The sequence below is a fragment of the Aspergillus oryzae genome, chromosome 3 (genome assembly GCF_000184455.2).
Source record: "Aspergillus oryzae RIB40 DNA, chromosome 3".
In the NCBI taxonomy this organism is placed as follows: Eukaryota; Fungi; Ascomycota; class Eurotiomycetes; order Eurotiales; family Aspergillaceae; genus Aspergillus; species Aspergillus oryzae.
In genome coordinates, this window is record NC_036437.1 from 4,327,333 (window position 1) to 4,348,346 (window position 21,014).

At 47.2% G+C, this 21,014-nt stretch overlaps 4 protein-coding genes across 4 annotated transcripts; 2 read left to right on the forward strand and 2 right to left on the reverse strand.

The window, feature by feature from the left end:
* Positions 1 to 283: 283 nt before the first annotated feature.
* AO090026000278 (uncharacterized protein) lies at positions 284 to 2,272 on the reverse strand (the record flags this gene model as incomplete). The annotated part of the gene is made up of 2 exons (XM_023236132.1): positions 284 to 472; positions 1,328 to 2,272. The coding sequence occupies 2 exons, from the start codon at positions 2,270 to 2,272 to the stop codon at positions 284 to 286; spliced, it is 1,134 nt and encodes a 377-aa protein (XP_023090976.1).
* Positions 2,273 to 3,473: 1,201 nt separating this feature from the next.
* On the forward strand, positions 3,474 to 4,130 carry AO090026000277 (OB-fold domain-containing protein; the record flags this gene model as incomplete). The annotated part of the gene is made up of 1 exon (XM_023236133.1): positions 3,474 to 4,130. One exon carries the CDS (start codon positions 3,474 to 3,476, stop codon positions 4,128 to 4,130), a length of 657 nt encoding a protein of 218 aa, XP_023090975.1.
* A 336-nt stretch (positions 4,131 to 4,466) lies between these two features.
* AO090026000276 (uncharacterized protein) lies at positions 4,467 to 6,577 on the reverse strand (the record flags this gene model as incomplete). The annotated part of the gene is made up of 4 exons (XM_023236134.1): positions 4,467 to 5,569; positions 5,626 to 5,728; positions 5,777 to 6,349; positions 6,425 to 6,577. 4 exons carry the CDS (start codon positions 6,575 to 6,577, stop codon positions 4,467 to 4,469), a joined length of 1,932 nt encoding a protein of 643 aa, XP_023090974.1.
* A 10,944-nt stretch (positions 6,578 to 17,521) lies between these two features.
* Positions 17,522 to 19,945, forward strand: AO090026000271 (serine/threonine-protein kinase; the record flags this gene model as incomplete). The annotated part of the gene is made up of 3 exons (XM_001821701.3): positions 17,522 to 17,692; positions 17,748 to 18,491; positions 18,545 to 19,945. The coding sequence occupies 3 exons, from the start codon at positions 17,522 to 17,524 to the stop codon at positions 19,943 to 19,945; spliced, it is 2,316 nt and encodes a 771-aa protein (XP_001821753.1).
* Positions 19,946 to 21,014: the final 1,069 nt, after the last annotated feature.

Below are 21,014 nucleotides of genomic sequence, written 5' to 3' on the forward strand. Positions count from 1 at the left end.
CCGGACCGGGTGCTGAGGGCCACGGCCCACCAGTTTCCGGTCCCGTCTTGGAATAAGTCTGCGTGGCCGACTGTTTGGAAGTACTGGGTTGTGTTCCTGTTCGTTAGGATTGGGTTATGGGGACAGAGCTCCCAGGGTCCGGTGCGGTTCTTGGACCGGACCATTGTCTCTGCGTGGTTGAGCTCGGTGCCGCCTTCAGCGATCATCAGGTAATAGAAGTCGTCTTTGCGGTATAGATGGGGTCCTTCGGGCGAGGCACCACCTGTTCCGTTCCAGAGGTAGGTTACGGGGCCTGTTTCGCCGGTTTGGAGGTCGAGGGAGTAGTGCTGGATTCGGGCGTCGTCGGCTGAGGTGACGTATACGGTGCCGTCGTCGTCCCAGAAGATGTCAGGGTCGATGCCTCGAACGGAGAATTCCAGTGGTTCGCTCCATGCGGCGTCGCTGTATGGGTCCGATGAGGTGAAGACGAGGCCTTTGATCTCTGGACCGAGGAAGGAGACGATCAGGTAAAAGGTTCCGTCATGGTAGCGGAGGGTCGGTGCGTAGATCCCTCCTTGCTGGTTTGTGGTGTTGCTAAGGGATGGGATTTGGCTTGGTCTGTTGAAGACGTTGCTGACTTGTTTCCAGTTTTGGAGATCTTTTGTTGCATAGATTGGTAGTCCAGGGAATGCGATGGACGTCGATGTAACGCAGAAGATGGTGTCATCTTCTTCGACATAGGCACATGAGGGATCGGAGTGCCATCCAGGCAGAATCGGGTTTGTGTATGGCGAAAGTCCAATTGGTTGGCAAAGGGCGGAAGTCGCCAATGCTAGAAAGGACAACGCAGAGACACCAGGGGTCCACATGATGCTCGACAGGTGCTCACTGGTTTATTGTCGGTATACCGGAGCATGTCTAGCATGATCTAGGAACGGCTTTTATACCCGGGTGTAAATTGTGGGGAAACGGGGATACTGTCGATCATTAGGTATTAAATCCATAACATTAACCGCTTGACGCACATCGACTTTTGTATTCAGGCTAAAAAGGGACAACCCTTTATGAACGAATATAAGGCCACTAATCAACTTGTTACCCCGCGCAGCTGTGGGGAACAGCAAGAAGATCTGAGGGTAAACATGGATCTTTTCGGGGCAGTCAGAGCCGAATACTCGGATGTTGCTCTCTTGTTTATGTTCTGCTCATGCCTTCTGTAAAACGCTTGACCAGTCCTCTTCTTTCATCCAGTGCTCCAAACTCGTCATTGGGCAGTCTATTCCAGCCTAGCAACATTTAACAATGAGTACCAATTTGCATGTTTCGAGAGAAGCATGGTATAACTTACTTTGCGAATATCTGCGGCATGCAATAACTCCCTATCACCACCGTCGTACCCCGGCTCGGTCGAATATGCAAACATGTCCCCCACTTCCCGACCAAATTCTGCATCGGGTGTTCGATCTATTAACTCTTCTAATGTGATCTGCCGATAAGACGCCGGCACTGAGTTCACCTTACTCCATAGTCTCATATACTCCGTCCAGCTGCACGTCGTGCCTTCGGCCATGTAACTCTTCCCAGGCGGCATCTTAGCCACCGCATACACAAAATTCCCCATATCCGCATTGACATTAAAATGAGGTACCGCTGCATCTGGAGCAGTCGGAAACGCCATCTCAAAAGAGCCATCATCGGCTCTCCCGAAGTAAGCATCCGGAACCAGCTTGTAGCTCGACATGAAATATCCCGTCTGCACACAAGACATCTTCCGGGCCAGCTCTGGGTAATTACTTTGCACGTAGCTTGGGAAGACATCTGCCTTCGCATCAAAATGGTACAGCTCTTCGAATTTTCCCCCGCTACACCTCCCAGCTTGGCTCAACGTCGACACAATGAACCCATTTTCATCTAAAGTTTCGGCAGTAGCTGCTGCCGCATCGGCAATATTTTTGCCCTGCTGGTATTCAACATCGTAGGCATACTTGCGGCAAGATATGCCCAGCTCGGCAGCATTCTGTCGGCAGTCTGCTCGAAAGAATGGCTCCCAGTAATTAGTGACACTGAAGATGATGTTGGCACCTGCGAAAGCTGACTTGAGACTAGACGTATCGTCGAGGTTAGCCTGGACAATCTCTATCCCTTGTGCAGCGAGTTCCTGGGCTTTGGTGGAAGAGGGGTCGCGCGTTAGACCTCGGACATGATAAGTGGGGTCTTGGAGGAAGCGCTGAGCAACAGAACCACCCTGGTTTCCTGTAACGCCAACGATGCAGATTGTCTTAGTCGGATGCATTGTTTTGACAGTGTAGTCCGTCGCTACCGGGGATTGCTCGCTGGGGTTGTGTTTCAGTGGTCATGAAAGCAATTGGGAAATAAATGGAAGCTTTTACCCCGCGTCGTGTAGATTAGCTGTGGGACCACATGATCCTTCATCGCCCAGTTGGCTTGTCCAGGGTAGTTTTGTAGAATTTTGTAAAGTATTGCTAGTTATGCATCGGTAGGCGTTTGCTTTGTATCTGCTAGTGCAACGCATTGCTCTGACTCTAGATCACCAAACGGTCGATGAGTCCTCACAGCTGGAACGCAGCAATTTAGTTTCTTCTTCATTTAAGAGGACAGAGAGGGAAAGAAGAAAGATATTCTTTCCGATAAACAAAGCTCAATAATCATCAATAATTCAACTGTGACTTAATTATTCAGGTCAGTAGCAAAGAGCTACCACAGATATATATCTCCTGTACAGAAAACCTTCTAACCTTCAAGACATCTAAGCTCCAGGTTTGCTCTCACTAAGACAAAATTCCCCTCCACAAGCTAGACAATAACTCACTAAATAAGAATAACCCCCAAAGCACAAGAAGCTCTGATACGTAGGAAGTCACTGAAATCTGACATCATACCGCAGCCTAAGGCCCCAACAAAAGTCACCCCGATAATAAACACACGTGACCAACCGATAACATGATCGCGCTTACCAGAAACAATGGACCCAAACCCCAGACTCAAACTAACCATCCTCCAACATCCACAACCGAGAAAATGATCCGATGGCGACAGTCGACGATGGCGAACTCGTCTTTTACCCGGCATTCTGCTTCCGAGCGTCTCCGACGCATTTCGCCTGGGTAAAGATGGGGGCAGTAGATGTGCATCTACTTAAAAGGAGGGCTGGGTTTGAAGGTATGATTTTATTTTTCTTGATGAAGTGTTTTGCAGGTTGTTTGTGGTGTTATTGCTTTGATTTGGATTTATGCATTTATGTATTTGAAGGTTATATTTCTTGGGGATTGGAGGTGGTTTGTTTGATTCATTTGGGATTGTATTGATGAATGGCGCCGCTTCGGTTGAAAGCGTAAGCATCGTATACGGTCCTATTCTTTATGGTGCCGGATTTCCATTTTCATGTTAGGGCTTTGGTGCTTGATAATCCGCGTAGCATACATAGGTATAAGAGACATCTAACGTCCAACCTAGACCAATCCACATTCTTCTACATGAACCACCCCATCCGCTTCGTCTCTCTAGTCGGCATCATCGTCGCCCGGTCAGAATACCCCACGCTAACCATCCTCACGGTGGACGACAGCAGTGGCGCGATAATTGACGTCATTGTGCTCAAAGCTCCGATTACAGATGACAATGGCGACCAGCCCGTTCGAAGCGACAGAGGAGGGGATCTGCAGTCTGCATATGCCACTAAGCATGTTGCAGCTACCAATAAGACAACCGTGGATACAAATCCCTTGGTCCCGGGCGTCGTGGTGCAAGTCAAGGGGACGTTATCGACATTCCGGGGTACAATGCAAGTTCAATTGGAGCGAGTTGCCGTGGTCCAGGACACAAACGCCGAAATGCGATTTCTGGATCAGCGGAGTCGATATCTTGTTGAGGTGCTTTCTGTGCCATGGAGTTTGACGGAAGAGGATGTTGAAAGATTGCGCTACGAGGCGGATGATGAAGAGGAGAGACTTGAGGAGGAGCAGGAGAGGATAAAAAGACGACAGCGAAGACGGATTGAGCGGGAGGAAAAGGACCAGAGGAGAATTCAGAAGTTATGGGAGCGGGAAGAGAGACTCAGAGCCAAGGAGGCTTTGTATAGCCGGGACGCCGGAGCTAAATTCATGCGTGACTTCGAAGAAAGAAAGGTATAGTAGGGTTGGAGCAGTAATAAATTGAAGGCTGTGTTGTGCAATCCTACCGAAAAATATTATAGACTCAACATGACTTGAGCAAAAGTATCCCAATGCAAGGAAAAGCGCAAGTTAATGATATGTTACATGCAGTGGAACTAAATAGACATGGCCGTAACACGTAACTCATCGCAAGAATTGACTCGCTAGGCACAAAAGCAAACAACAAATAAGAAAAATAAAGGGTGCATCGTGGGAATCACTTTAAATTTCGAACCATGGTAGAACTGGCAAAGGAGGAAAGAGAAAAAGGAAAACATAATATGCTAAGGTCTCGATGGGGTTCGTTTCGGGTCATCACTTATAGGTATATGTCTTGTAATCATATCCAGGGCCTCCTTGGCTACCGAGTGCGTCGCGATAGTAGCCTTCTTCTCCATCCCAGCTGCTTCGATGGGGAAGGTAGTCGTTATATTTGTTCTTCTCGCGATCGCGCTCCCGCTCCCGCTCTCGGAGAGACTCGTACAGTCGTTGGTCTTCATCACGGCTAGCGTCCCGGTAGAATCGATTGTCTTCAAGTATGTCCCCCGTGCTGGTGGACGCACCAGGACGGTAATTGTAAATATCATCGACTCCGTATCCAGAGCTACCATTGTATCCCAGCAGATCACCCTCAGAGTGTCTGTATTCACTACCTACTCTGGATCCTCGTGGCGGGCTCCCTTGCCGCCTCACGGTGGTTGAAGGAGGCTGAGCAGTGCTGGGTCGAACGTAAGTAGGGTCAAGGCCCTGATACTCGGAAACTCTGGGCTCCGAGGACGTTAAAGTATCCCTTGGAATGGAGCCCCCAGAGAACGAGGATGTATGTCGATGGTTAGGTTCTTGAATGTCACCATACTCCTTCCCACCTCCTGGATGCGCGGTGTATGGTTTCCTCTGTCGTTCAATGGGACGCGAAGGAGTGTCGAGTTCCTCCTCATCGCTGTCTACTACGGTGGAAACAGACGCCTGGTACGGCTTTCGTTCCCGCTCACTGTACGAAGGGCCTGAAGCGGCAGCGGAGGTGGCAGAGCCTTCGTGATGCGCTTTGAACTTCTCGAACTCCTTATCCAAATCAACACTGCAATGCTCCTTTATGAACTCCTTGATTTCTTCTCGCAATTCAGGCTTTAGTATTTTTTCGAACGGGAACAACGACTGTGGGATCTCCTTGGGAAACCTCTCCTTTCTGTTGTCCGGATTGCTGATAGGCATGTTCAGCACTGCTTTCTGCAGTCGCTTATACTCCGTCTCGGGGTTGACTTGAATCATCAAGGTAGCCCATGTCTCAAAGCCTCGTGGCGTAAGGCCAGGGATATATGGTCTTTCACGGAGCTGATTCTCATCCTGCACGAGATGGTGTTCGGCTCTCACCTCTCGGAACAGTCTCGAAACGTGAGACGTCTCATCATCGAAGATATCTAGGTGGCAAAGGTTAACTATGCCCACTCTCCAAAAGATCTTATAACCAACTTACACTTCCAAGGATAATAGTCCCCTGGTACTCTGGTGTCTTCATAGAACTTCTGTAGCTTTGCGGGAAGTATGACAAGACTGCTTTTGGGCTCATAGTCTTCGATCTGGCCTTAGGTTAGACGAAGTATCTATCAACTTCTGATATTACTCACTAAATGAACAGCAATCCCACGCAAGAACTGGCTCAGCTTCTTGGTTGGCTTTCCATCCTCAAAAAGTGTCCCCCATATTCTTTCTAGTGTCGTCAGCTCTGTGACGGTGGCCTCTCTCGATGGCGGTTTTGGCCGGGATTCCATTTTCTGGCTATGCTCACTCATCTGACTAGCCGGAGATCCTCGCCTTTCTGATGGCGGCGCTGGGGATGCTCTGGGTTGGAGATGGGGGCTGCTGGAGTATCCCGTGGACGGTGGTCGTGGTTGATAAGCGGGATTTTCATAGGGGACGTGGGGCGACGAGGCTGAAGTATCTTGTGTCGCCATGGCTGGAGAAGAGGCGAAGTCATGAGAATATGTAGTATGCGCCCCAGTTGCCCATTGTTTAGGCGGCCGAGGCGGGGGATGCGGGGGCTGGTATTGGTCGCTTTGTAGGTTCTCCAAGCCAGTCTCTTTGAGCTGTTGGATGACATTCGCCGTTATTTGGGTTAAAATCTCCGGGGATAGATAGGTACATGTGTCAGCCTTGTGAAACGCGGAGTTAACAGCCTCGTTGATCCTCCCATCGTAGGGCTGTTGCCAGGTAGGCGGCTGCGATGGGGGAGGTTGAGCTTCCGCATATGGATTCGCTGGGGGTGGAGGAGGGACTTGAGGTTGCGGCATATTGAGGCGCTCATGGCCATATTGAGATGGATAAGGCGGTGTGTAAGGTGAAGCGCGGGGCTCGTTTGGATTCATTTGATTCGCATTGCCCGGCTGGTAGAAGGGGACCGAGTTGTTCTGATATCCATCGTAAGCCATAAGGAGAACGGTCGTGGGCGTCGAGTCGCTTGTTGTGGGCTTCCTTCGCGAGGTAGTCGAATTGGTAGTAATCGATACGGTTAGAAAAGGGAAAGGACAAATGAACCAAGCGATAATACAACCCGATCGCAAGTGGCGAAGTCTTTTGTTGTAGTGTCTTTTGTGTGCGCAAAGGTGAAAGAAGAGCGAGAAGTGTGACAAAGACTAAGTGACGATATGGAGGGGTCCTGCGGGGAGTAAGTGGAGCGTAAAAACAGTTCGTATACGGAGTAGTGTTGATCTTGAACAATCACACAGTTGCAGTTGTCTAGAGAAAGCGTAGAATGCAAAAGCCTGGCAACAAAGCAGCGGCAGTATAAAGGATCATTGCATTGTTTTCCAATGGAGGCAGAGAAATAATAATCATAAAATAAATCACGAGGAGCAGAAAGAGTTTAAACGTTGAACTAATTTGATCTCAGCCGCTAACGCCAGCCATACGTCACTGCTCATGCATATCTTTAGACGCACCGTACTTTTTTTCCCCTTTTCTTTCCTTTCCTTTTCTTTTTTTTCTTTTTCTTTTTCTCTCTTTTTCTTTCTTCATCTTTGACCCTCATATCAAAATACTTACTTATAATGGCTAAGAGCCTCCAGAATTGTGATCAGAAAATCAACGGCTTGAGTGAAATAATGCAGCCATGGGGGAACAAGAGTTAATTCATGCGAGGTTCCCATTGTTGCTGTCTTCGTTCCATGCTCGCTCTCTTTAGATGAGGTCCTACAGGAGGTGCCTAGGGAGTTCGGCGGTTTAACCACGGGAATGTCCCATCTGGAATCAGTGGGGTGCCGCCCCGGACTCAACCACGGTTCCTACCAGCCTAGAGAAAGTCCTCAATGTCAACATGGTCACCCTTTTCATATGCCAAGTGCTCTCTAGCGGGGGCTGGGGTGCGTGTTGTCCGATGATCGCTTCGTTCAACTCGCATTTTCTGGACACAGATGCGAGTCAGTTCTAAACCACTGTAGCGTCAGTTATACGGTCTTACCGGGATCTTCGCGAAGTTCGAGGTCTTTTTCTGTGCTGAAGGTGAGGGCTTGCCGGCTCGAGGAGTATTTGCTTGCACAGAACTAGCTTCGATTCCCCAAGATGCCCAGCCAGAATGCACGCTTTTCGGTGTTGTGGTAGGTGTGCTGAGGCGATGGGGTATTCCCTGTTGGTCGTATCCAGTATATTCACGTTCTTTGCTCTTAGTGGGAGGGTTGCCTTGAGGGCATTCGGGCTCAACCCAGACTCCACCCCCTATAGAGTAGTCATCGTCATCCTCTTCATCTTCCCCGTAGGTAGTACTGTATGCGTAACCGTCGTCTGCCTGACTCTTCAAGTGTGTTAATGTGACGAATAGTTGGGCTACGCAAGGTGGGTTAGTCTTAGAGGACTTACGGACGTGGTAGTATCTTGGGCAGTGGACATCTCGCTTTCTGCAAGCAGTTTTTGTTCCTCGAACACAGGCTCAGTTTCCGTATGGTTCTGCACGCAGCCCAAGCACCTCTATGGAGAACCACCCTTAGCTTTATAAAATAGACATAGCGAGGGTTCTAAGACTTACTGCATGATCACGATCATGCCTCTGGTTCTTTGCGAACTCCTCAAGGCCTTTTGTTTCATCACAAATGACGCACCGGAGCTCTACAGTCTGGCCACCTACACATTCTCTGCATTTGGCGAGGCCAGGACCAGTGAGGGCTCGGCCGCCTTGGACAACTATGGCGTTTCGCAGCACATCGAGCTGTCTTTTGGAGTACGCGCTCTGCATGCGGATCTTTTTGCACGTCATGCACTTGACTCTGTAATAAAATGACTGTAAGCTTCATAAACCTCGGCTAGATAATGAAGGAGCCGTCGAACCTGTCGGGGATTACCACCCTCTCAAGCCTTGTGTTGTTAGCGAGTAAATCCATTGCTTACGGATGTGGTACGTAGACAAGGATCAACTTACTGTCTCTTGATAGCATCGCTATAGCCACCAGCATATGCATTTCTCACTCTGTCACCCATCGTGATATAGGTGGAAGACAAGTATAGACCTTGAATGAAATACGCGTGGAGCCAGAAGAAGTGAAAGCAAGGTAGTATTAGACGGTGATGATAGGATAGACTAGATAGTGATGCAGAGGAGCTGATGTAGGAGTGATGAAGATGAGGGAAATGTAGTTTGTGCTGGGTGAAGACAGAGTTCAAAAGTTGTTGGGGTATTTGACTTAAGGACATAGGAAGGAGCGAGTGTAAAGGATAAGTATGTTTTATACAAAGTTGCAAGGACGACAATACACCCACTCCAGGTGAGGATGAGAGACCACTGTCAAAGAGCAATGAATGAGTTTTCACTTTGACTGAAAGTCTGTCTCTGAAGAAAGTGAGAAGAGAAGAAGGGACTGGACGTGTGTGAGAGTCTTAGGATTCACCTCGCCTCCGACTGCATTCACTCTGTTTGCATTCTGCCAATGGCAACCTTTTACTGGCCCCAGCATTGTTTGGAGGATTTGTGTGACAAGAAGTATGCAAACGAAATATATACCTTATTAGAGACACCCACTAGTATGTGGTGATGATCAAATTGCAGTATATCTGGTGTATGCCAGGCGGGCTTCAGGTTAGTACTCTTACGGTCAGCCACCTCGAACTAGCTCAGGTCGAGTATCGTATGCATCTAAAAGAGACAATAGGCTATGATTCAAGGTTGATCTTTCGCCTTATTCGTTTGTGCGCTGTAGTCCCGTCTTGCGTAGCAGGATGTGCTCAGAAGTTCCTCTATAGCTCTTGGCTTTGTTTTTCAAGACCCTTCGCCATAAATATGAAGCCGATATCCCTTCTTAAAGACCAGATAAAGCTTATTCGAGAAGTAAAATTATTGTGAGCAGGAAGCAAGATAAAATGGGCTGAATTCTTTCCGCCCAAAGAAGAGAACTCCTAATGCGTTTACTCTGAGTTTTCTGATGGCAAGTCTAATCATGAAGCTTGCTGTCTTCTCCGTTAAACGAGACATGGAATAGCTAACACCTCCATGAGATGGTCGATCTGCATATACTTGTGAAGTCTAGCGTTATTGCCGGCCGTTGACTTTATAGTCAATACCGAGCCCATCTTGAAGAAGTGTGCCGGTATCCGTGACTGCTCTGGCACAACCTTCAACAGCCCGCGCCTTGACGACATTTTCGTATTCAACCTAGTATATTTTCTTTTTTTCTTTTCTTCTTCTTTTTTTTCTCTTCTAACTTTTTATTTCTTTTTCCCATGTCTAATCCCGCTGACAGTTACTAGATCCAAGAGTTTTGTATAAAGTGAACCAGTACCCTTCAACCAAGCCCGTTATCGAAGAACTTACTGACAACAGCAGCAGGTGCATATCGGGGAATTCGGTTATCATGGCTGACTCAAGAAAGTGCCAAAGCCACGCGTGTGCTGACATATGGGCTGACGTTGCACGCCTCGTATGTACTGCAAGGGCTACGGAGATTGAGGGTCAGATGATACAGTTAGTCGATAACCAGAAGTCGATACGCACGGCTACTGAGGCGCATGTATAGAGAATAGTATGATCCGACACATGGGCTTGGTTCTTTCATTCAGACAGGACATTCATTTGTTTTGTCGTTAGTCTGCGCTCCAAGACATGCCGAGCTGACATGTGGATTTCCGAGGAGTTTAAACGACATTGCCATGTAGAGACCGTTCTCGGAGTATTTTGTATGGATCTGGAAGTCATATGCTCCCAGTATGCTATACCTAAACCTACTGAACGGAAAGTGGTAAATCGGCGCGTGGATACGGAATCCCTGGCGACCCCCTGGCGGTTGGCTGGATACTAGGGGTAAGCAACAGAGTAGTATCTGTCCCGAGGCATCATCTGTTGCGCAGACACGATAATAAAAAGGTCCCTCAAGGCAGAACAATAGCTTGTTGAACTATTATCTTATAACCCAGCCAATTGGCATTCTTGCAACGCCTGTTCGGTCTTGAGTCGGTGAACACGAGACAAAGTAGCCTTGCATGTAGCTCTCACCGAATGCAAGAAATGCGGTAATACAAGGGGCAAGACCGGTGAACTGGACCAACCCGAGGTTATGCCTACCATTCTCTGAGAGAAGCAGGACAAATGATGACCCAAAAGTCCAGTAGAAACGACCAAATCTGAGATTGCTACTGCATATGCCAACTTCAAGATAACCTAACGTAAATGCGTAAAGTCCGTCCATGAAAGGATAGTGCTGTGATTTTTGTTTCAAAGATATTGAAAACGACGGACACCCTTGAATAGTGGCGAGAGGATTATAGAGTATCATCAATATTGCTGGAAGGTTGCCAAACTCCACGAAAAGGACTGGGGTTTTCGGCAGCTGACCAGGAATGGTATGATCAGTCTAGTGCATTAATTGAAGGACAACACGAGACTATCCATAGTCTCATCTTTCTAGAAATTCGGGACTCGGCCATTGTAAAGGAGAAACAACAACCTCAATGACTATCGCGAGCGTGTGAGAAGAACGATGCTCGGCCCGCGCTCTTCGAGATTTCCTAATTAGGGTCAAGGTCCTAGTGCCAATGGCTGAGTGCCGGGTAGAGAGACTGAGCGTTAATATCAGATTTATTGCAATATTACATGGGGGCCCAAGGAGTTGAATCGGAGTAAATCATAAATTTATTTTTTGTGATTGTATTAAATTTTACTTTTCTTTTTTCTTTTTTCCTCCCGTATCGTTTGACCTACCAACTTAGGAATAATGATATTAAACAAGGACAATGTCATGGTAGAAGTTTTCCCAGTGTTCTTTTTTTGGAATTGTACAGAGCAGTTTGTGTCTTACCGCGTGGAGGCTTCAAATAGATGATGATGGCTAGTTATGCAGATATAGTGTCATTACATAACCATGGTGTTTCATGGGTTTTCTTGTCCGATCATTGATTGTCTCACGGTGGGTTAGCGATGGCGATATGGACTATGGTGTGCATGAATACAGAGTGGGTGAAATGAGAGACATTTGGGCAAAGATTGGGGGGAAGAAAGGAGGGATCCATCAGTAGAAAGGAGGTACTTTTTGTAGGCCCTTTTCTTACGGGTTTCGAAATTATCTTGAACTAGAAACACGGCCAGGGGCCCAAGCAAAGATCTGACATGCACCTCAAGTGGAATCAATGCAGATACCCTCGGCCTACTGCAAGGCAAATTGAGGGATTGAGCAATCACATCCCTTTTCTGCGCCAAGCGAGACTGGATTATATTCCCTGGTAGCGGGTAGATAATATAATCGATGGTCCCGCGGGATCATCGAGTGATTCCAGCGTGTTGGGCAGCGCTCTGATCTCCTCACGGCAGAGGGCAACAATTGACCTCCTATGTAATACGTCAGGTGGCAAGTTGACAGCGATCCCTAGTACTCTACGATTGTTCCAGAAGCACGCTTAACCGTGTTGTACGAGGGATATCTTGATGATCCTCCACGGCACACGGCAACACCATCGCAATTAGTCTGTTCCAATGGGTCTGGTAAATGAACCTAACAGAGTTGCTGACCAATATACGACCATCCTGTCGACACTACGAAGCAGCTAGAAGGAGTCGGACTATCCAGTGTCTCCAGTTCCTTCTCTGCCGTTTCTACGAACCTCCTTAAACCTTCTGGAATGCCAAAGGAATAAAACGGCGTCACCAGTTAGTGGCATGCTAAATTGCTAATAGTGGCTCGGGGGTCAGGCCAATTCGGGGGTCCTTCAAGCAGTTCCCCTAGTGCGTGAATGGCCCCATTCCAGTCAGCGATCCTTCACTACACGCGATTATCACTGGTTAACAGGAAGCCTGACCCATGGTTGGCTTGTCGGGTAGTAGGGACGGGCCTGCGCCGAGTGGGGCTCCGCGTTCCCCGACTCCTCCGGTGCAATAAAAAGTCCCACAAATCTCCACTCATTGCTTCCCGGCTGGTTGGATCACATCCCCTTATGGATCATTTTCCGACCGTGGCTACTAATGGGTGGATACTAACTATGGGGATGATTGTGTGCGTGTGCGGTGTCTTTCGGCTGATTCTCTCCTCTATTCTCAGCTTGCCCACAGTAAAGGCCCATTTTCCTGCGCTCAGGTTGCCTGCCTGGAGGATGACCACTCGTTACATTTTGGTTATAGTTTATTTTATATTATCTTATTTTATTATTTTTATTTATTTATTTATTTATTATTATTATTATTTTATTTTTTTTTGCCTCCTTTTCTATTCATACTTTCCTCATTTTGTTTGTTTCTGCAAACCGTACTCCGAGTAGGTTTGCCTTCAAACCTTTCCAGCCCACGTTGCCCATGTAGGAGATCGTTAGTCTTTTTTTCTAAATCAGGGAATATGTAACCGGGGCAATATATTGTTACTGGTACTAATCCCGGTTACATCATGTTGTTTAACATGGAATCTGAGCGTAATTTTTCTGAGGCGTTATCGTTATTGTCCATCAAGAAAAAATTTTTAATTAAAGCCGAAATAAAGAGAGGACAATATGAAAAAAAGAATACGTACATAGTGAACATAAAACCAGAAAATAACACAAATGAGTACTCTGTAATATACCTACAATGTCATGTCGCGGGTCTAACAGTAACACCAGATGTGGTGGATGTGATCCGTAATTTCCTTTTCGGGCTATGTATCAACTTAGGTCCTCCTACTACTTGCGAGTTAATCGCGTTCAAAACAAGAAGGAGACAAAAGTACTATAGTCACACCCGGCTTTTGGTGAATACACATCAGATGCTAGATTAATAAATCGCTGAATTTGGAGGATATGCTGTGGATATATCAGACGTGTGAGATCTTGATATAGGTCTTTCTATATGAAGTGTGCAGAGAGATTAAGCATATCATGCATGGTATCATTACAGGTTACCACCTGAATATTGAAGAATAACCCAATTTCGAGTCATACTGTAACGTACATAGTTTATTACAAGCAGCTGGGATGGGACCTGTGAGCATCGACAGTACACTATTGGACACCGACAATGTTGTACAGACGAAGATTTTCAGTGGAGAGATCACCAAAATGTCGCGGAAGTGATCGGTAGCTGTAGTAACAGACTACACCAGTCTCAGCCTTGGAGCGAACTGTTGGGATCTATTGGCTTGGGTCCAACCCCCCAAGTAGCATGCAGAAGGGCACTGACTCCAGATAAGTGGGATGGTTCATGGACTCGACCTGTAAGTGGCACTGCCTACATGCATGTTGGTAGCAGATAACTTGCATACTCCCTTCATTCAGCGCGCCTTTTGCCCCAGAAGACGATGAGTATTTTGAATTGCGGACTAGTACGATGTACGGATTCACGGCGCATATGCCGGATTATCTGCTAAAAGTCATGTGAGCCAGGTCGCGGCCATCTACGACTCCGCAAGTTGCGAGACTATTCCCTCTGTCAGTCACGAAACAAGCAGTTGAGTACGCATATTATTGCATCGAGATTCAATACATTAGCGGTGAGCTGAGAAACTCAAACTCAGGAAATTGCTTCCCCCCAGCTCCCCAAAGATTCGCCTTGTCTCTGGCATGTCCTTTTGCTCATCAGTCGCCTTCCAAGTATTTTTCATACCTGGCAGCATTAATCTACACGTCACACGGGTCTAAACAAAGAAGGGTTCCCGGAACACTGATTGAAACCCCTGAGATATCCTTCGAAACAATGGATGGATTTCTAGTTTGATATTGTTTCTTTATTTTTATTTCATTTTATTTATTTATTTATCTCCTAACTACTCCTACTACGATGGAGTACTTCTCGTTTGGGAAGTGGTATTACCCACGCGACTATGGTTTGACAGTTGCGATTTCCACTGGTTTCCACCACTCGGATGACTTACAGATCTTTGGTAATCAGTTTAGATTATCAAGGAGTACTCCATAGTCCATACCGGTTAGTCGTAGAATGCTTTTAGTTGGTGTTGGATAATGGCCGGTAACCCATGGAATACATCATTATAAATATTATTTCTGATAATTTTTTTTGAGGGGCGTGGAAGCTACTACGCCCCCATCCTTTCAAATTCCATTCAATATATTTTTCCCTATCATAATTCGAGAGGTTAGAGGGGAGTCGTACCACATTCGCCTCGGTGACATTGACTTTCTCTGTTGGCGGTCAGCCACACGTTACATGGTTAGCCACTGTTGGTGGGATTACCTTAAAGAGATGGAGCTGATGAACTATCCACCAATGCAGATAACAACTTGCATGAACGGTGTACCATTGTCCATGCTGCCTAAGGTTACACAAACAATGCAGTTACGGTCATCATCGCCCAAACATACCTTGGCTTTTTCTTGTCTTGATGTATGAGTATGTAGCAAGGAAGGGAATTAAAGTTTTAAGAAAAAGAAGCATTCTGATGCAAAGAAAAGCCCCCTGAAGTCATCTACATACCAATGGGAGTCATCGCCAATCCATCAAAAGTACGGGTTGGATTGGATTGGTATGGTATTGCACAGAGCATACACATCACATCGCTCGGGTGTCTGATTTGTGAGCTCGAGGAGTCCGGACTCTCAAGACCCTCTGTGGGATCGGAATACATACAGTACCTTAACCCCGTAAGTTTCCGTACACACAGTGTACAGAGTCATATGAGAAAACGCGGCCCAACCCCTGGCCATCCTTGCTAGGGCCCGTCTAACGATCACTAGAGGCGGGGACCATGTGGGTCGCTATTAAGGCTGGACCTCCTAAGTCTTCAAAGCGGCGTGCGATGGTGACCACTGAATGAGTCTTAGACCCATTTGTTTTTCAAGCTCTTTGGCTGCTTTATCCAAACCCCGGTGTCAACAGTCAACACAAGGGATTGGTGCCGGAAGTTGTGGCTTGTAAACTTTACCCATGCTAACCCTTGAACCGTCGGGGGGCTTGGAATCATTTCCGAGATCCTAGGTAATAGTTGCTTTAGTCGAGTATAGTAGTATGCTTTATCAGAGATCAATCGCAAAGATAAGGCAAAATAGATACATAGACATCCGGAGTAGATGGGAGGCAATACTCAGCCGCATCACTGGTGTAATGGAAACGCCTCCCCCATAAATGGGGAGCGTTCTACGAACTGGCTGCTATTTATTGCTTTGGGTATTTTAGCGTATCACTGTACAAATGGAGCGCATTTATTGGTAACTCTATTAATCTTTTGCGACAATCAGAGCGCTAGAAAATACTAATTTCCGCTCCACTGACCACTGAACCCGAAATTTTAGGCGTAACACCATTACGATAATGTTTCAACCTTTTATTGATTAGGCGAGAAAGAAACGAAAGAAAGGAAAAATATAAAAGAAAAAATAAGACAGAAAGAAAAGATCGAAAGGGTACCTTGCGTACCAAGATTGTCAGATGATACCCATTGACCGATAATTCTTATCTGGGTATGATGCTTTTTCTCTGATCTCTAAAGCATTTACCTCTCAGCAAATTGTTAACCCATGTATAATAATGTGTTAAGGCTTTGTTCACTACATTCCCGGCAATTTGCCGTAACGGCTACCCGTCTTCAGTCGCGGCCATTGTTACCGACGACCTCCTTTTCCTTTTTGTTTTTTCCCTTTTTTTATCGCTCATATTTTCTTGCAATTTCCATAAAAATATAACGGGCGATTTATTTTTTTTCCTAAGCGGGGTGGATCTCCGGTCCATTCCTGACTCGTCTTCGCTTTTAGTTAGTGTGGAGGCCTTCCCATCCGACAACAGGCATTATTATTAGTTCGCGAGGATTATTACGGAGTATCGTCAGAGGGTATGGTGACCAAATTGTGTTAGCGGGTAAAACTAGTTTGCGAGTATGGAGAAGGCAGAGTAATCATGTTTTATTATTTTCTGACGGTGGTTATTATTGTCTGAATTTCGCGTCGTCAATGCTGCTGTCGCTCACTTCTGTCTCTCCTTTTGTCTCTCTGCGACCACTCGCGTCCGTTCACTCATTCATAATCACACCTCAATTGCTGCCTTCCTTTTTACATTTTTTACAGTTCTTTTATTTTTTTTTCTTACACACCCAACCATCCAACCTCCTTCTTTCTTAGTGACCTACATGGCTGCGTGTCTTACCTGTTGTCAATTCGAATGATAATTATTTGAATTTACCTTTTTGGTCCATGTCAGCCCCCGTCCCTCTTTTTCAACTGTATTGACCCCTCAATAATCCATCTGCATTTTTCTCTGTTTTGATTTATTATTATTAGTTTATTCCCTCTTTTTTTTTACTGTTTTCAGTATTTGTTATTACCGTTCTATCATTATTATTTTCCCTGTGATCTGCACCATCAAACTATTACCCCCCTCAAGACTCGCTCCGTCGTCGACCGCTTCTTCGCAAGTCTCCACGGCCCGGCCCCAAGTCTCGTCTTAGAGCTGGTAAAGTGTTGGTAAAGCTGTCACCGCGTCAGGGGCTCCTTCAACTTGGCCTCCGATCATCCTTTCGTTTAGCAGTTCCCACCAAAACGGATCCGCTCCTATCACTACAGTGATCACGTCCAATCCTCTGGGTCTTCCATCTTGCTTCCAGATCTGCCTCCTCCACCTTCCTGAGAACTACATGACCACCCCCTTCCCCCTCTTCTCCCACTCATTCCTGTCCCTCATCTTTCTTACATCTTATCAATCCCACTTACCCTCTGACCCCAACCGGTATATCGATGGAAGAGAACCATATTCGTCTCACCTACCGTGGACTCAATAACGCTTGAACCTTGAATGATGACCACCTGGTTTAACTGAATCACTTCCGAATATCATTGGAAGAGATAACCTTTACCGCCAATACCGCTTATATAGGGTGAGATCCCCCTCGGAGACATCTAACCCTGCGACGGAACAAGACCGGCTGATAGAAGCCTGACAGTAATCCAATCTCTCTTGGTTCATCTGCTGGCAGAGAAGGATAAGGAGAGACGCAATGACTGTCTCTTACGATCACTCGTCGTTGCGGAACGCCGCACCGACGTCAATGGCTACCCTTGAAGACCGGTTTGAAGTGATGAAGGAAGTAGGGGATGGTAGCTTTGGTAGTGTTGCCGTGGCTCGTGTACGGACGGCTGGTTCCAACATCGCGCGGAGAGGAACCATGGTAAGATCCGTCCCGGCATCGTGGGGAAGCGTTGTTGTGCTGACCTCATCATCAGGTTGCCATTAAGACCATGAAGAAGACCTTCGATTCATTGGCTCCATGTTTAGAATTACGGGAAGTCATCTTCCTACGGACTCTACCCGCTCATCCACACCTCGTTCCGGCTCTCGACATCTTTCTCGACCCTCTTTCCCGCAAGCTACATATCTGTATGGAATACATGGATGGCAACCTCTACCAACTGATGAAATCACGAGACCACAAGCCGTTCGATGGGAAGCATGTGAAGAGCATCCTTTACCAAATTCTGTCGGGCCTTGATCACATCCATGCTCACCACTTTTTCCACCGTGATATCAAACCGGAAAACATCCTTGTATCCACATCCGCCCCCAGCGACTCTGCTTTCAGCCGTTACTCTAACCTAGTGACTCCCCCCTCGACCCCCCCAACATATACTGTGAAAATCGCCGATTTTGGCCTCGCAAGGGAGACCCATTCCAAGCTCCCTTACACTACATATGTCTCCACAAGATGGTACCGTGCCCCGGAGGTCCTTTTGCGTGCAGGTGAATACTCCGCACCTGTGGACATGTGGGCTGTTGGAGCCATGGCCGTCGAAATCGCTACTTTGAAGCCATTGTTCCCCGGTGGCAACGAAGTTGATCAGGTTTGGCGCGTTTGCGAGATTATGGGTAGCCCAGGTAACTGGTATAGTAAGTCGGGCTCCAAGCTCGGCGGTGGTGAATGGAGAGATGGCTCCCGTCTTGCTCAGAAATTGGGATTCACTTTCCCCAAGGTATGTGCCCTGTAATGCATGACGACGGCAATGGAAATTGACCACCTTCGCAGATGGCCCCTCATTCAATGGAAAGCATCCTCCAAGCACCGCAGTGGCCAACCTCTCTCAGCCACTTTGTCACTTGGTGTCTGATGTGGGATCCCAAGAATAGGCCAACTTCGACACAAGCTTTGAACCATGAGTACTTTGCAGATGCCGTTGACCCATTGCGGCCGAAGTCCTCAACTGCCCGGCTATTGGGTCGGAAAACTTCTGACAGGAGCTTCAAGTCTCCTACTCGGGAAAACAGCGACTCGCCCTCCCTCACATCCAAGTCGTCATGGTTTAGGAGGTCATTGATTGGACGGTCTGATAGCGATAACGAGCAGTCGAAACAGCCTGTTGTCTCGTACAGCACAGCCCCTGAGACCACCAAGACTAAGCCTGCGCCCAGTAAGCGTGCCACTTGGGCAAATGGAGCCCCGATGCCTATCTTGCCTTCGATCCGACCGGTATCTCCGCTTTCCAATGCAGTCACAGCACAGGCCAATTCATGTATTGCCGGTGATAACGGAAAAGCGAGCAAGAAGATTGGCAGGCAGCTTTCGCTTAACTCCCATGGCAACCACTACGCTGATGTCCATAGGCAAGAAGCAGAGAGAGCTCTCAATGGTGGAAATCCTCTTGTTGGTGCCAACCAGAAGGAGAGCTTTTTCTCCCACCTTCGCAAACGTGCTCGTAGGCTATCTGGTCGTAACCAGGGAAACGTGGGAAGCGATAATGTTGAGGCTAATGCTGGTTGTATGCCTTGGTCGAATCGTTCATCTTTAGCCTTGGACACTGCCAATGCTAACGATGCCAAGCAAGGCTCTGATCTGTCGGAATTGGACAAAGCCCTTCAGGGCGTGAAATGCTCTCTGGATTCGACTGCACTTGGTAATGTTCCTGTTCATATTACCTCGCCCGTGGAGGGTGTCAAGAGGCAATCCATGCCTCAAGGATCTATACGTTCAATGGGAGACAGTCCCGTTTCAACCAGTGGTACCGGTGCGCCAATCTCCAGCCGAACTCGGCGTGCGCTGCAGCTCTCAAGTCACCCTGTTCACCGCTATGAAACGCCGGAAGAGGAGGATGAGCTCCTCGATGAAGCATTACATTCGGCAAGCAAAGCTGCGAGGCGACTAGCACAGACTGAGACATCGTCCGACGGGTCATCGAACTTTAGTCACCAGACCATGGGAAACGACAACTCGCGAGCATTGCCTAGCCCTTATCCTACTCCCTCTCCATCAGCAAAATGTGACGGTGTTTCCTTTGGCCACTCTGACACCACTCCGATTCGGCGATTGGGGCTTCCCGATGGCAAGACAGATGCAACAAGTAATCGCCAATGGCCTACCCCACCTTACGAAGATGGGGACTGGAACCATTCAGGCACTACAAACTTCATGACAGGGTCCACCTATCGGTAGTTCGCCCTCTAAGCGTTCTACCATAGGTAGATGTCGTGTTTTGATATTTAATTTCCAGTCTTGTTTGGATTTATCAAAGAGAGAAAACGGGGGAACGCACGGTAATTGGCGATATAACCGAGCATGGCGTACAGGATCTGGTGTCTTGTGTTCTTTCGTCTTTTCTGTGGTTGGTGTTTATCTTTTTTTACCCTTTTGTTTCTTGTGAAAACATCTTCTCTCCCTATTTTTGCATGGGGCAAGGATTAGCCCGGGTTCCTTTTCATTTGTCTTTATTGTTGTCTTCATACCCCAAAGGCCTTTATAGATATAGTCGGCCTCGCAACCTGGTTTCGGCATGCGGTTTCCATATCTTGTCTTTCATTTGCGGTGTTCTTGTTTGCCCATTGTTTTGATACCAAATGCGCGAGTCGCGAGGTCTGCTATCGTTCCTTTTATATATATACATATATGCATTGTTACCCAACGTGTCTTGTTCCCTATCAACAGCTTTTTGTTTTCTTTTGTCACATCCTGTCATCACTATTTCTGGCACACTTCATAAGCATCTTTCCCTAGCCTCTCATGACTCTCTTTCATCCCTTATCCTCCTCACCTGCCGCTCATTGCATCTTACCTAGGGAAGTGATGCGACCTCTGTTAAAACTTTCGATTCACCTCATGTACAATTTTCTTGTTGCTGGGAAGGACCACTGGCTAGTCTTGGGCTCTACACACCTTGTAATATAGTACTTATATACGGCTGTCAAGCCGTCTGTTTATACATACATACCTAATTCGAACAGGCCAGAAGTGCTCTGTACTTTACATCATATTGTTTACCTTATTTGCGTAGGATCGACATTGGTACCTAGTTGATAAGCATTGATGGGAACGGTTGAGCGGGCCGGGAACAACGATTGTCCGCCTTTCGCAGAATTTCTGTAGCAAGTACTACTTTTGTATGTCAGGTCAACTTGTCCGTGTGTAGCGCGTTATCTTAACATCGGCTATGAACATTCTGCTCCCGTGAATAGATCGCATATTCATTACGTTTTGCCCTTATCTTCCTAGAGCGGTCGCCATTACA